Here is a 17,274-nt window from a genome sequence, read left to right as displayed (position 1 = left end):
TTCACGGTTGCTCGAAGCACGGTTAAGCGCGTTATTATTCGGATAACATTGCCCAGTCGCTTCTCGGCCCGATTCACGGGCACATATCGTTCCGCCGATTAGATCCAGCAGCAGCTGGATCCCGCGCCGCGTACTAAAGTAAGCGTTAGTTTAAGTTCGCGAATAAAGCCAGAGTCGTTAGCGTGACCCCGCCTTTACCTTCGCGTAGCCGTAGTATAACTAGAGTATAAAGCGCGTTCTCACTGTATATAAACCGCCTAGATCTAATCTCGTTCCTTTATTGTAGACCGCTGAGCGAAGCGTCCTCATCGTACTCTTCGAAGAATAAATAGTATTGTAGATAATACCGCCTAGTTCATTTATCAGTACCCTTCCCTTAGTTTAAATACGCGGACGAGTCGTCGGCACCACTTTGGCACCTATCAGTGGCTCGGCCGTACCACCCGTTACAAACCAAACGCGGAGTTAATGCGCCTACGTCGACGCTTATTTTTTTTTTTTTTTTTGTTGGTTTTTACGTTAGTTTTCTCTGTCTACTTTTTGTACACGCGTCATAGAGCGCCCCCGCGGAGAAACGACACCGGGAAGGAAACGAATGAATAACAGAGCAAAAGGAAGGGAAACGAACGAGACCCAACTCTAATTACCTTTTAATTAATTAACTCCTTAACATAAAATACTAATGTGAATGTTTTTCAAAAGGGAAGTGATGTTTTTTGAACTTCCAGGAGCAGGTGGGAACGACATTTTTTGAGCCCCACGTACGGTGTACTTCAACCTCTACGCATTTTGTGGTGCATCAGACATAAACAATTTTTGAAAATGCTTGCAAATATTTTATATGAATGTGTTTTTGATTCCTTTACAGGAACGGATCTCGCTCTCGCTCCTAAATCCTTCCTCTCTAATCTCTCTCTCGCTCTCTCTCTCTCTTCTGTCTCTCTCTCTCTGTCTCTCTCTATCTCTCTCACCGTCCATTCTGTTTCTCTTATCTCTCTTATGCTCTACTTTTCATTTCCCTTTGGTTCGTTTCTTATTCTACGTCTGCTTTTGTTCGACGACCTTTTCTTTCCACTTTGCATTTTGCTTTGTACATGAATGTAAAATTTACGTCGATTATAATTTTTGTACAAGTAAAAGATGTAACTTTTCGAATTTGCATTTTGTTACGATGAGACGTTGGAACGACGCTTTTGATTTTTGTATTTCTGCGTTCTCTACCTTTACTGGTCTTTATTTTTCCGCGTTCTTTTGCATTTTGTATATTTTTCTCTGTCGACACTTTCTCTGTCTAACGTTTCCCAACTTTCGTCCCCTCTGTGCTCCCAGCAAACCACGACGTGACTGACAATGAGCCAAAAAATAAAACCGGAAAAAAAAGAAACGAGAGACGATTTTTTGCCGAGAGCGCAATAACGAATAAAAACCGTAAGAAATCTGTCCGTGGTGTGACGTTTTTTCTTCTGTGATTGAGGCGGCATACCACTGTCGTAACGAAACAGAAACGGAAAAAAAAAAAAATATATATATACATATATAATGCAGATCTAATAAAACACACGCTCGACGAGGCAACGTAACAAATAAACCATAAAACAATTTAAATGTAACATAACACGGTAAAAACGTCCATCGGTTTTTGAGTGTCGTTAAAACGAAAGAATCAGACGAGGGATCGTCATAATTTTTTTCCTTCTCTCTGTAACTCCGGAACACCCTTCGAGTCCACCTGGTCCCGTACCTCGAGCTCTCTACTTCTGTATCTATATTTTCACTTTCACTCTAATTCTCTCGGTTTACTTCTCTCTCGCTCTCTCTCTCTCTCTCTCTCTCTCTCTCTGTCTCTGTCTCTCTCTCTTTCGATCAAACTCTTTCTTTCTCACGTCACCTTGTTCCTCCTCTGATGCCACTTTAAACGCATTCTTGCTTGCATGCAAATATGCCTGCATTGGTTGATTTCGTAAAGGAACTAATTTGAATTTCTTATTGTTTATGTTTGTGTTCATTGCACCATTTACTTTCTTCGGATTTGATGATGACAAAAAAAAGGGCTGTTTTCCAGTAAGTAGGAACTACATTCTTGTGTTTTCACACTTTGCATCGAGAACACCAAAATGAATGAAGTATAACATGATCGAGACGATCATTGTTATACCGGCGCCAAAGACAGATTAAAGAAAACCGGTGAAAAGAAAAGAAAAAGAAGAAAAAAAAAAAAAAACGATATTAAGTATGAGTATTTGTTGCAGTATATAAAACATTAGAGCGCATTTCCGTTTGTATTATTCAACATGTATATTCATACAAATCATTATTTCGATTATTTTGTTCGCCTCTGTTGTTCTATGATTAATTAATTATTGTCACTCGGAGACGTCACTCTTGTTTCATTTTTTTGTATCGCTCTCTCTCTTTCTCTCTATTTCTGTCACTCTTTCTATCACTCTGGCTCTCATTCTCTCTTTCTCTATCTCCGTCTTCGATCAAATTTTTGTTACTGTTCTTTTCGTTTTAAAAATATCGAATAACGTCACCACGCGAGATGTACCTGTCGTACGATTTTCTCTTTACTTTCGTTACGTTCTCTTCTTATTTATTTTATTTTCAATGTAATCGAATCGTGTCATACCGTATCTATTTTTTTGTTCATTCTATCGTTATCCTGGTCTCAAGTGTATCCGCAGATGAAAGACCCCTTTATCATTAAAATAATGCCGATAACGTGTTCGCTGCCTTCTAATTAATAAAAATGAATTATCGCTCGTTTCAAAATTGCAACTGACTTCGATTCGACCAACAAAGTCGTACGAGTTCTTACTACCCCATAAACGTTATCGGCAAGAGAGTACTGCCAAAAATTCTTACACAATCTGGAAGATCTTTAAAAAGAAAAAAACAACTATGCGTAATACAGTGTTGATTGATTCGAAATCATTCATGTTCATTATTGTGCAAAAATGTTACTGGGTAAGTATTTCTCATGAAAATTTTTTCCTGCAGAATTCAGATGTGTTGAACCATTAATCGCCAGAGCGACGTACGAACTGATTCGATAATAATAGAAATTTTCAGGTTATTGGCAGACGCGCAGAAGATTACCGCTAGATCTTGCCATTAAACAAAAAAAAAAAAAAAAAAAACAAAAAATGAATAAGAGGTCTGGAAAAAGCGGATACCTACGAGACTCCGTGGTCCTTCACTCTCTTCTATCTCTTTCGTTTCGTTTTGCGATTAAGAGATACCCTCCGGGTCGTCCGATCGACGATCCAAGTTAATCGCGCTCGCCACCGAGTGACTTGTCTCTCTCTCGTAAACGTCGTCCGGAAACAAAAATATATATGTACATGTAAACGAAAAAAGAACGAACAAAAAAGAGGTGCAAAAAAAATATGCAAGGAAAACAGAACGTAAAAAAATGAACTTAAAAAAAAAAAAAAAAAAAAAAATCCGCCAACAACAGTCCCAAAAAAATTGTCCTGTGAGTTGACGGCCCAATGTTTTGCCATTAGCGTGACAGCTATCGCCTGCGAGTACGGGCCTCCGACAGAGGGACGTCAGTGTTGAGCGCAGACGTGGACGTTGAGTTAGACGTCGTAGACAGAAACAATAAACCACCTGTGTGGGATGCGAATGTATACGGCCCCATTCACATCAAAGAAAATGTCACAGTGGGTACTGTAGTGACGTCGGTGAAAGCCAGGTTTGTATGCCACGACATGACCGAGACAAGACACGTGACATGCCGTGCCGTGCCATACACTGCTGCTCCCATTCCTTTATTTTTATTTATTTTTTTTATTTCTTTCAATATCTTCTCACTCCGTTCGCTACCGATCGCCTCTCTCTGTCATTTCGGTTATCTCTTTACTCTCCGTTTCATCATTCTGGCATTCTCTTTTCTCTCATCCTCTGTTCGCTATTAATACCAATACGTTCACCTGTCGTTACGTAGCTTCACGTCTCTACACGTCTCTATCAAAATCGGTTCACATTGTGTCGTAATTACGTACAGTTTCATTTCTCTATGAGTATGTTATCCGTTCGTTTGATTCACTTCGTAGCGATCTCCTATTTATTTTTACACATGATGCATTTTACGGGAGAGGAAGCATGTATGGTTAAGCGCGGCGCGGTAGATCGCTGATTGGTCGGACACTCCTACTACTACTACTACCTACTTACTACTACTGTTACTACAACTACTACTACCATAACTATACTATTACCACTATCTATCCCCTACTTATGTTAATTGTTACCAATCACCGGCGCCGGTTCCCGAGGCATCCGTCGGTGAACAAATGCAAACACTACATATCTGCAGAGAAACAGTTTTAAAACGAGCTGGAGGGCTGGTCGGGAACCGGTCCCGGCGACTTTAGCGGAAAACATCCTTAGACGTGTACGAGTTCGGAAAACCCGGATGCCGGATTGTCCTTAGCGCGATGATCCGTATAAATGTATAGGGTAGGCGAGGAAGTAGCGAGAGTGATCGAGGGTCCCGAGCTTGATTGGGACGCTGGTTCGTCCCGATTGTTTCTTCTTGTTCACGAGGTGCAGTACAGAGAGACACGCAGGTGCAGAAGCGGGCGCATCGGCGATCGACGAGAATTACCTTCTCTTACGGGTGGCGTTTCAGCACGCTCGGCTTCCGGTTGGCGCTAGTGCCCGCTTTGCTTAGAATGTAATCGCGCTAAATGTAAGGTAGAGCGGCTAATCGGAAAAGCAGACCGTGCGGAAGAGGTCCGCCGACGCCCGTCGGCGAACCGTTATGTAATCTAGGGGTGAGACACGGCGCGATCACAGAAGAAGCAGGATGCTACACCAGGGTGCGCAATTATTTACGCGTGCGGCAGAGAATTGAAAAGACGGGAGACAGAGAAATATATGTGTGTGTACGCGACAGAGGCAGACGCCGTCTGAACAACGGAGAGGGAGATAGAGAGCGAGAGACACTCGATGGAAGGTCCTCTCCTGCGTCTGCTCCTCCCGAGACGAAACTGTACTCACCGACACGAGTAATTACGACCGACACTAACGACATGTTGTTTTTTGTTCCCGTTTGTTATACGCGGTCTGGTGTAGCGTGAGATGTACAAACTGGAAGCGATGGCCCAAGACAAGGGCTTCCCGCCCTTGTCGCGAACTGTGGAGGTACAGATTGACGTTGTGGACCGTGCGAATAATCCGCCCGTATGGGACCACATAGTGTATGGGCCGATCTACTGTAAAGAGAACACGGCCGTTGGGGCTAAAGTTGTGTCTATTAAAGCCAGGTCTGTCACACTGTTAATGCTCCGTGCGGCTCTGCACGAACCCGCCCTGCACGCAATCTCGTGGCAGTATTGTTCTTGTGCACGTTAATTGATATTGTGTACGATTCCATACACGTACAGATACACAGACACACACAAATACATCTATACTGACATACACATGTGTACAGGCGAGCGCGTACGCTGTACGCGCGCGCGTGTTATTCATGATCAATTAGTTAGCGATGGGCTTGAAGGCGTTAATTAGTCTCGAATCGCTTTCCACGTGAGGGACGTGCTGGTAGTATCGTTCGAAAGTTAGAAGCAGTTCGATATGATCCACGAAGCGGTAACTCAATGCTGTTCACTTGGATAGCCTCGGATAGTTAAATAGCTCAATATAAATACATTACTTTTTCTTATGAAATTGTATGTAATATGAATAAAGTAACATAGATGTCTAAAATAATGAAGTGTAGAATTGTTGTGAATTTTTCTTTGATCTATCACAAAGTATCAATTAACTTAATTCTTGAGGCTATTCACGTGGACGCCAGAAGCCTGTATTTCCAACAACGTATTTTCCAAGTATCCCAGTATTGATGGTACAACCGTGGAGTGGGTGATTGTACCTAAGAAAATAAATAGAAAATACGGAGGAAAATATCGTCACTTGTGGCTTTCTTTTCAAGAAAATAGAGCTGAATTTTTTCCGGGTACGCATGCACTTAACTATGTCACGGTTAAACAGATCTGGATATACTATATCATATGATGTAGGTTTATGAGTAATAAAGCATGCAATTCGTATGATTTATTTTATTAATACAAAAAATTGTTGAAAATACTGGCGAACATACTGCATACACATGTCTGATTAAATTCTCGTGCATGCTTTCCAACGTATTTTCCGTTTTTATTTCTACGAACGCCAAATTAATCCTTGCTTTTAATTATGGAAGGCTTGCCTTGCCTTTTGAATAAACTTTTAATTTAATATAACTCCACAGATAAAAATCAAGAGGTTCGCGTTTCCATAAATGAACAAAGCAAATAATGGTTTTATCGAGTTCTTTTTAATCACGACATAGCCAAATGGATGCGTATTCGGAGGAGAATCAAAGTCGAAAAAAGATTTATTTCATATTTTCGTACGTACAATCAACTCCTCCATGGTTGTACCATTAATATTGGGACACCGTGTATAAGCTAATCTCGTTTATTAATTTATAATAGAAATCTAATTAGTAAGCAAGAATTTTTATTAAAATTCCTCTCTTTGCTTACAATCGCCACGAGAGGCTATTCAAGTGAAGAGCATTACATTACTTTGTTGTGTTACGTAAATTGCAGTAAAGAAATGTGCAAGAGAATTCTTTATAATTCCTTCAAATATAAGGTTGCTTCTAAACTTCTTGACTGTAGTTGATGTACGACGTTATGTATGAATATACGAGATGATGTACGAAATTTACGAGTTTGAAAAGTTTTGGTGATGGTCAGACTCTTGAATGGGTTGACTGCTTGGATGAACTGTCTTGAAATCGTTGGAGACTTCCTAGTAGTGGTAGAAATTGCATTGACGCTGAAACCGAGTACAATACTAGAGAGTAAAACGAAATATTGCAGTATACCGTTGTATACTTATACCGCTGCATGCACACGTTGAGTTCTGACATTCCAAGCCATTTAAGATCTCCGTAAACTTAAAACAATTTCAAACTCAAGTGAGTATTGGAACGCGATAGCGAAACTTCGGATCAGGAGTATGAACGGACGCCCATCGCTAAACGCGACGACGACGTAACGCGACGCAGTAAACACGCGCACAGATCGACACGTATACACGTCAGGTGGTGAGCACGAGTATTCGTTTTGAGCAGAAAAATAGCAGAAAGAAAGACAGAAGAAAATATGGGGGAACATAACGAGCAGCTCCGTTTGCCGCACGAGCCGCGTCAAACCGATGGCTTCCGCTTGCTCGATATGCAATCGTAAAAAATAGAAATTAATCATTTCTTAATATCTACGAATCTGGGTTGGTATCTTATCCTTCCTGCCACAACTGAAAATGTAGACAAAGAAAGAAGCATTCAAGCATTAACATTTTAATAATAATTGTAATTAATTAGAATTTGCGTAGAACAGTAAAAAATGAGGAACACATGTCATTGATCGCATTCATTCGAGGCAAGGATAAATCATTATAAAAAAAGTCCATTTATATTTGGTATAAAATGGAAACTATCCGGTTGCACTTAATTCAACGGAAGTATGTACTTCCTCTTCACGCGTGCCTGAAAGATCATAATGAAAAACGAGGGGAAGTATTCGTTCGTCGTATGTACGCTTTTCAAGCGGAACTTCTCTAGAAACACATGGACTTCCGTCACGAACGACTCGGTTAATTACGTGTTGGGGACAGATGCCGTGGCTCGAGACCACGTGCGGCATAGAAATTGGTGAATTTCATTGTGCACGCAACCGTTTCGCATAAAGTCACGCGATCGCTCGAACATTAAACGTGTGCCAATTTTTTCCTTAAGTATGTATGTTGAGCAACAGACGCGTGCCACAAGGCCCTTCTGTTACGACTTCAATTTCTTGGATGTATAGTATAACCATTTTGAATTAACTACTTCGAAAAATATGTCAGAACATAAACAGAATAGTCCGAAGCTTCCTAAAACTATCAGCAGAGTGTTTAGACTAGCAACAAATAATGCAAATTAATTTGATGGAGAGCGCTCTAACTTCCAAATCTTATTGCTACGTGAACTGTTATTAATCTAATCATCATTCAACTAAATAGTAACTTAGATCTACGTGCAAACTATCCACATTCATCATGTATAACTCCTTGCAATAAATCAACTGTTCATAGGAGAACCGTGAGTAACATGGATTTCATAAATGTCAATTTTGGACCGTGGATCGTGGCATAAATCATCGAGCGATCGCGTTAGCCACGAAGTGTCTCTAAATCGAGTGGGGATCACGCGGAAATTAAATCAGTCCGTAAAAGGGAAGGAGGGTGGATACCTAACCCGGTTTACTAGTTAGGTTGAATGTGGGGCAGTCGAGCGGCGGGACAAAGCGATCGGGCGGCGCGCACGGGAAACGTGCGACTGCGAAGTCGTATTCGTCCTGGCGATTATCCAGGTGATCGTGGCAGCCGCGATTTTTAGCCGCAGCAGACTCATACAATTAGTGTGTGTGCCGTAAATATTTTTTGGGCATGCGTTTTACAAAATATAATAGATGCTTCCCTCAGACATTAATTCGTAATTGTTTTTCTTAATTTTTTTTTTCTTCACATCAGTCAATCGATGATTTGCATTACGTTAGACAGTTTTTAAAACCAGACCCGCGGCTCCCCATATTTTCCGTTTCTCTTCTGTTCTCGTTCCGTTCGTGTTCAAACCCTCTCTATATGGTGACTGTTTTTTCTGCACCGGATTGGCTTTTTTCAAAATTCTCTACCTCGCATTGTTTTCGTCTACGTTTTCGTGTTCGACGCAAACTCAGGTACCACGCAGTTTTTCTGGCACCACCCGTGGGACACGGTTTGTCAGCGAAGTTTGAAAACGAGGAAGGAAACCGATTTTCGGTACAGGCGGACAATCGCTGGCTACCCTTTTTCGTTCCCTCCGACTATATTTTTTTTTTTCCTATTTCACAGTTTGCTGCGAAATTTGCATACTCAGTATGGATTATCGATATGTATTCATTATATAATATATATATAATATACATTCTATATACATACGTATTGTACATTACGTGAATGCCGTATTAATTTTTGGGCATGTTTCGTCAGTTGCTTATTCTGCGGTAGGTTACCGTGTATTGTTCTGGAAAATGACAATTTTTTCATTTTCATTTTTTATCTTTAATCTTGTTAACGTCCTCTCATACTTTCCGTTCGATTTATACCTTAACGTTTTGTAAACACGTTTCCGTTTTGGAACCGTTTTGTCTGACATTTTCTTTTCGAGAGCGTAGTGTGTTCTCGTAGTGGTTTTTCGCCGGTCAGATATTTTTGCGCCGACCATGCGGCAGGCTGAGTAACACTTAGACTTTGAGACTTCCTTAGTTAGACCATTCCCCGGAATCATTCGCCGGCTGAGCTTAATCGTTCAATCACGCCGCAACGTGGTTCAAGTGCTCCATTAGCCTCGTCAAAAAAGAAACGAAAGCGATACAAACTATAAAGTCACGCGATCGCTCGAACATTAAACGTGTGCCAATTTTTTCCTTAAGTATGTATGTTGAGCAACAGACGCGTGCCACAAGGCCCTTCTGTTACGACTTCAATTTCTTGGATGTATAGTATAACCATTTTGAATTAACTACTTCGAAAAATATGTCAGAACATAAACAGAATAGTCCGAAGCTTCCTAAAACTATCAGCAGAGTGTTTAGACTAGCAACAAATAATGCAAATTAATTTGATGGAGAGCGCTCTAACTTCCAAATCTTATTGCTACGTGAACTGTTATTAATCTAATCATCATTCAACTAAATAGTAACTTAGATCTACGTGCAAACTATCCACATTCATCATGTATAACTCCTTGCAATAAATCAACTGTTCATAGGAGAACCGTGAGTAACATGGATTTCATAAATGTCAATTTTGGACCGTGGATCGTGGCATAAATCATCGAGCGATCGCGTTAGCCACGAAGTGTCTCTAAATCGAGTGGGGATCACGCGGAAATTAAATCAGTCCGTAAAAGGGAAGGAGGGTGGATACCTAACCCGGTTTACTAGTTAGGTTGAATGTGGGGCAGTCGAGCGGCGGGACAAAGCGATCGGGCGGCGCGCACGGGAAACGTGCGACTGCGAAGTCGTATTCGTCCTGGCGATTATCCAGGTGATCGTGGCAGCCGCGATTTTTAGCCGCAGCAGACTCATACAATTAGTGTGTGTGCCGTAAATATTTTTTGGGCATGCGTTTTACAAAATATAATAGATGCTTCCCTCAGACATTAATTCGTAATTGTTTTTCTTAATTTTTTTTTTCTTCACATCAGTCAATCGATGATTTGCATTACGTTAGACAGTTTTTAAAACCAGACCCGCGGCTCCCCATATTTTCCGTTTCTCTTCTGTTCTCGTTCCGTTCGTGTTCAAACCCTCTCTATATGGTGACTGTTTTTTCTGCACCGGATTGGCTTTTTTCAAAATTCTCTACCTCGCATTGTTTTCGTCTACGTTTTCGTGTTCGACGCAAACTCAGGTACCACGCAGTTTTTCTGGCACCACCCGTGGGACACGGTTTGTCAGCGAAGTTTGAAAACGAGGAAGGAAACCGATTTTCGGTACAGGCGGACAATCGCTGGCTACCCTTTTTCGTTCCCTCCGACTATATTTTTTTTTTTCCTATTTCACAGTTTGCTGCGAAATTTGCATACTCAGTATGGATTATCGATATGTATTCATTATATAATATATATATAATATACATTCTATATACATACGTATTGTACATTACGTGAATGCCGTATTAATTTTTGGGCATGTTTCGTCAGTTGCTTATTCTGCGGTAGGTTACCGTGTATTGTTCTGGAAAATGACAATTTTTTCATTTTCATTTTTTATCTTTAATCTTGTTAACGTCCTCTCATACTTTCCGTTCGATTTATACCTTAACGTTTTGTAAACACGTTTCCGTTTTGGAACCGTTTTGTCTGACATTTTCTTTTCGAGAGCGTAGTGTGTTCTCGTAGTGGTTTTTCGCCGGTCAGATATTTTTGCGCCGACCATGCGGCAGGCTGAGTAACACTTAGACTTTGAGACTTCCTTAGTTAGACCATTCCCCGGAATCATTCGCCGGCTGAGCTTAATCGTTCAATCACGCCGCAACGTGGTTCAAGTGCTCCATTAGCCTCGTCAAAAAAGAAACGAAAGCGATACAAACTGAAAAAAAAAAAAAATATGAATGGTGAATCTTCACGCGAGATTGCGTTCGAGAATCGAGATCGGCAACGGTGACGCGTCAAAAGACTGCTGGAACAAAGGCGAAAACGATGACTGAGATTCTCTGCGTTCTTTCACTCGTCAGAGATCGCTAATTAACAAAAATCACGCTGATTTACACACGACTGCTAAAGAAAAAGATATAAAATAAAAAAGAAACACCGCGCACCATGGTTCGAGGACGTTTGTATGTACAAGCACCGTTACGGTTCATAACAGGTTCACGCTGTGTCTCGTTAACTAATACTAGTTTGATATATACCGACCCGATAAATTATTTGTTCACCTTGTTGCTACTTGTTATTGGGGGTATCAAACGTTCACACGTATACTGCACACGGTAAAACGAGGTGAGGGGTCACGCTTCAATATCACTACTAACTTACACTGTATTCTTCTACACACTTCTGCATTTCCTCATACGCATTTTTCATTCCTGTCTAAATATTCTTTAGAATCTCCCTATCTTGAAATACTTAAACGTATGTTAAGAAAAAATAACATTTGAAGCAATTCTTTTAGAGATCTTTGCACGTTGCAATATGCATTACGTGAATTTTATAGAATTTCTCATCTAAAAAACGAATCTGGAAACAAAACTGCTCTATCACTTACCGTTTTTGCAAAATTGCGGATTTTTGTAAAAATGCATGAATTGAGGAAAATTAAGTAATGCACGGGAAAGATTTTCTATAACATATTCATGTTTGTTTTCGTACTTAGTAATAATTGTAAGTAATTGTTGAAGTTTTAAAAAGAGCTGACGCGAATATATTTTTTTTTTAATTTTATTATTTAGAATCGTATCAATCTGAAAAGATTATTAGCGACCATAACTGTACATTATTACTTAATAAATCAATTTGCTTTGTAACGTTGAATGAATATCTTTACGTATACAATTTTTGAATTTATTTGAAAATCTCTTTATCCAAGAATTTAATATACAGTATTGGATTCTACAGTTACTTCTCATAAAGAAACCATTCAATATGAGTATCGGTTTACTTTGATACCTCAGCAATTTCCAAAAATATTCATCGACAACTTGACCAATTATTTATAACTATTAAAAAATACAAAAAATCAAAGTGGCTTACATGAATATAGAAAGTCTCTTGTACCTCTTGATTTCAAAATAAACTTTCTTTAGTTTTCAAGTAATATTTGATCTTTCCTGAAAGTCATGCATTTTTATATGAATTGCTACCTTTCGGAAACGGTACGCGATAGAGCAACTCTGCTTCCGCATTTGTTTCTGGCATGGGAAACTCTATAGGGATCACGTAGTGAATATTGAAAAAAAAATGAAAAAAAGTTTTTCTGTTGGACTGCGAATCGAATGCAATAATAGAGTTTGATTCAATAATCCAAGTGCTGGGAACCTAACAAAGAAAAAATAACGATTTATTTTTATTCATCACGCACAATTGCGAATTCGCGATTCGATTTTTGTTTTCCATAAGCCACGGGTCAGCGATCTGCAATCAAATTTTATATCGGTCAAAGTTTCATTGAATACAATTGTATTACATTATTTTTTTATCTGCAAATTTTACAGTTGCAGCGAGTTGTGATGTGTAAAGGTATAAATAAATTGTGTTCCCATTTTGCACAGTAAAAGAATGAAAGATGCTCTGAATATGAAAAATTTGTACTTATGAAATGAAAAGAAAAATTGCTACTTTGTTAGAGAAAACCAATAACCTGTTCAATTTCCTCCCCATTCAACAATTTAATTCCAATTTCACTCTATCAATGAAACTTTCCTCCATGAATTCAATCTTGTCGAAGCAATTCTAAACGTTCATCCGCATATCCGCGTTTTTTTTTTAAAGAAGAGTCTTGAACCTTATCTCATCTCCTCCACATTTTCAATTCGCTTCATTTATAACCAATGCTGAATGTATTACTATTAAAATATGTAATTATTTCGAGCTTCGAGTAGCCTCAATTAAAATCCTAAAGTTTATTGAGAGGAATTAATGAAAAATTTATCTATAGCTTAACTGAAATGCTAATCGTGATACAATTATACAGAAATTTATTTAATGCATGAAATTAATTAATTCTGTTGGCATAAAATTAGAAGGAAAGGGAATTTAAAAATTTATTGATACAAATATTTTTCGAAATCTGTTCAAACTTAATGTTCTACAAATCGAGATCATTTCTTTGTATCTGATTTCTCATTCCTACAGAAATATTTGAAAATTTCTCGAGAAATTTAAAATAAGTGCATTTCTAATCGTGCATATTCAAAGTAGCCACCGTTTGTCAAAATCAGAACGAGACGTTTGACGTCGACTCCCGGTCCCGTTTCCTTCGTCAATGCGTCACGGTCGATCGAACGATGTTCCTGCGCCCATTCGAATTGACAAACGGCGTCATTAATTCCTGGACCTTCTACTCGTCGACGAGCAGTTATCGAGGTTCGAACGTCTAACCGACAGCCGAACAAGGAGCAATAACGATCAGTGATTGCATTCAATTGGCCGATACATATTAGCTGTACCGCTTTTGTACGTCGACAATTTTTTTACACATTGTTTGAAAAGAATTTCAGTTTTATTTGTGATATATGGAGATGGGAACGTGTAGAAACATATATTTGTTAAAAGTAAAACAACGCTTTTAAATTTGGAACGTGCTACGCATAATCAACATTATTGATCTGTTATTCCAAATTCAAAATTTACTCTTGTGAAATGTTTTATTATTAGACTTATTCGAATGTAAAATTAATCGAACAGACAAGAACATTGCTAATCATATTTTAGTGATCTAAAACATTGGTCGAAGTAATGCTAGCTTAGTAACATCTTCGAAATTCGCATCAGCCAACAAAACACAGGAGTCAGCAACTTGAAAACACAACACAGCGTGACACCCTCTGAGTAAGCTTCTTGTAGAAAGCCAAGGGTAGTAGGTGGTAACACGGGCAAGGGATCGGTACAGCTTTACAACTAACGACACGAGACTCTAGAACGCCTTCCGCATCCGTAGTTAAGTACTCAGGGACGAACTAACTATATCATACGTTAATCGTAATACTTAAGAACGCGCCAGGAACGGAAAAGGCAGGCGACGACGGGAACTGTAGCGAGGCAATGATCGATCGATTAGCCAAGTACCTTAGTTTGTACCGCAGCTCTGCTATGTATACCTATCCGTAGATTATCTTATCAGCGGGATGGCGTTTCTTTTGTTGGCAATCACGTATCAGCGAATGCAAAGAGAGTAAGAAACCATTCAGGGTCAGTGGTACGAGTTCGATGAATCGCATGGTGACATTTCGTCACGAGACGAGTAAAAAAAAGAAAACCAAAAAAATACAAGCCGGTAATAAAAGCAGAATTTAGCCTTGTATTTTTCGATATACACGATATATCTATCATAGGTGATTTCCGTTCTCGTTTCTATTTCCGTTTCCCGTTTCCCGTTTGTTAAGTCTCGGCTCCTCCGACCCGACTCGGAGCCCCGTTCCGTCCGCCTTGGCGGCCGATCCGAATCTTCTAACACGTGCTTTTGGTGTGTGTGTCGACAGCTCGGGAATCGAGAATAACCCGACGGTGTTTTACCGGCTAATGCCTGGGTCCACCGCGCAGACGAACAAGTTTCACACGTTTTACCTCCAGCAACGTGCCGAGAAGGCCGTCACCTGGGCCGACATCAAGGTCAACCATCAATTGGATTACGAGAGCATAAAGGAGTACAATCTGACTATACGAGTCGAGGTACGTTCAATAAACCGCGGGTAAAAACCTTATTCCGTCCGCGTTGCATTTTCGGCTTTCGTTTCGCTTTGGGTATTGTTGCGTGCGACGGATGCTTGTTTCGAAGAGCTATCCCGCTGCTCACTTTGGTATGCAACCGGGCGCGCGAGGGAGAGTCTCGCCGAACGGGCGGGACTCCGAGGAAACTCGCTGGTAAACGAGTTGCAACTGTTTTCAGTTAGCGCTTCGGTAAACGTGAGAGGCACGATACCGCGGTTCGCCTTTTCAGCGGCTGTTACCCTATTCTTATCGGTTTTACCGAGTTCTGAAAGTTAACTCGGTGGAAAAATATGTAGTTCCTACTCGAAACAATTACCAACCCACTTGGCATGCACAAATGCAAAAAGAAAATTCTTCCAGCCAAAAAGAGTGGACTATCTACTCACTATGCAGTATAAGTGGTTTGAATATTTCTAATCTAATCGGCAGTAACAGTTTGACGGGGATAAACAATTTTAATCGTCTGCGATTTAACTTAATTTATTTAGGATTATTATAATTAAAGGAATAAATTAATTATTTAACACGGTATTCATCTGGAGATAAAGTGATCGAACATATTATTTCTAATTGCATCACGTATATGCCATCATATAATAGTGGTCCAGCTAAGTATCTCCTTCATTTAGGATGATAGGAAAAATATTTTATGACCCGAACATCAGAGTGAACTTAAATTTTTAGGGAGAGGAATAAAGAACTCTGACTGTAAAGTTTTATTATATGGGTCTTTATTAGTTTTTGAGATATTAATAAAAAAAACTTTTATTGAAAGTAAATGGTATTAATAAATAAATGCTAATAAATGGTAATAATAAATAAATGTAAAAGTTTTCTTCTGAGTTTTGAGCATCAACGATATAATTATTAAAATATCAGACATATATTTGCAGTTTTTCGCTGCTGAAAATAAATTAAAATGGAGTTTATATACAATATAATAATTTCAAAATTCAAGTCGGAAATCGTTTTGAGTAGCTATACGTGCAAACCATGTTCAGCTTTCTTTCGAGTTTCAATATGACATCTATTTCACCATTGTCAGTCGGTCGCAAAACATATAATTTCATTTGAATAACTATTGTCCTCTAATCTACTTAAAAACTGGCAACCAGGTAACTTCGAAATCCGCTTATACGAGTCGTGTCCCATTTTTACTTCAACGCAGGAAGATACTTCGTCGGTACACACTGGAATCTTTATTGTTCCGAAAGTACAAACCGCGGATCTAGTCTTCACGATGTCGCATCGTTTCTATGTTAATGCTTATTCATCCGACGAGATGACTCTTCTCCTGTTTCCATTTGCTTGACCCGTTTTTCACGAAAATTCGTCGCCTCGGTTTCGCTGAATCATTCAAAGCGATGAGATGCAACGTGAGACCAACTCACGTATTCCAAATTCCTTGGAAAATTCATCGAGTCTAGAAGCACAGGTCCCACGTCTCTGTTCCTTCTGTCTCGCACCTTAAATTCTTTTTTCCAAAACTACATTGAATTTTTCCAAGTATTATATACTCATAGCTTATTTGAGAACGTTTAATCGCATCCAAGTCCTTCAGACAAGGAGTAAGGGACGCATTTTTTTCTCAAGATTAAGAGTATTCGGAATGAGTCAACGAATCAGGTAGAAAATGCTAGGAACACGTGAGATAAGAGTAATTTTCTTCTACAGAACAATGGTGCTCAACAACTCGCTTCTGAAGCAACCGTCCACATTGTCTTGGAGGACGTTAACGACGAAATACCTTTGTTCACCGAGCGCGAGCAAGAAACTGTACTCGAGGGTGAACCGGTCGGCAGTAAGGTTACTCAAGTCAACGCGATTGATAAGGATGGCACTTTCCCGAACAATGAGGTGAGCAACCGTCTCCAGACTATTTTATTTAACGCACAAAATGCTTCATCTATAGCTACGTGAGATATAGCAAACTTAGACTCCCAAATAACGTGAGTTCTTACAACGCGAATCCCTATAGCGCGCCAAAGATAACGCGACTACTGTTTTCATATAACGCAGTTCTTCATGCAACACGGGAAATAATAAAACACAGGAATTACATGATTTAAGATTGAAATCTGTTTTCGTTGAATTAGAGATTCCTTCCTTCATTGTTACCGGCTTTCGTTTTTGGAATTTGATTCTGCATAATTTGGACAATGACAAATAATAAAGATTGTGAAAGTATTTTTTAATTCACAAAATCTTAAAAAACATAATACATGTACAATTATATTTTTATTAAATTTTCAATTAAA

The 17,274-nt window shown here is 39.4% G+C and overlaps 1 protein-coding gene across 1 annotated transcript in view; it reads left to right on the top strand.

The window, feature by feature from the left end:
• Positions 1 to 16,952, top strand: part of LOC108626250 (neural-cadherin) — a 27,247-nt gene extending 10,295 nt beyond the window's left edge. The window contains exons 9-12 of the mRNA XM_026814685.1: positions 3,611 to 3,700; positions 5,086 to 5,276; positions 14,788 to 14,977; positions 16,691 to 16,952. Of these exons, the coding sequence (XP_026670486.1) occupies positions 3,611 to 3,700; positions 5,086 to 5,276; positions 14,788 to 14,977; positions 16,691 to 16,936 (717 nt within the window). The 3' untranslated portion in view covers positions 16,937 to 16,952. The remainder of the gene's footprint in view (positions 1 to 3,610; positions 3,701 to 5,085; positions 5,277 to 14,787; positions 14,978 to 16,690) is intronic.
• The last annotated feature ends 322 nt before the right edge of the window (positions 16,953 to 17,274 follow it).

Source organism: Ceratina calcarata, unplaced genomic scaffold (assembly GCF_001652005.2).
Source record: "Ceratina calcarata isolate Rehan_Ccalc_2016 unplaced genomic scaffold, ASM165200v1 scaffold390.2, whole genome shotgun sequence".
NCBI classification, from domain to species: Eukaryota; Metazoa; Arthropoda; class Insecta; order Hymenoptera; family Apidae; genus Ceratina; species Ceratina calcarata.
The sequence above is the reverse complement of the archived record's forward strand: the minus strand, read 5'-3'. Positions and strand labels throughout refer to the sequence as shown.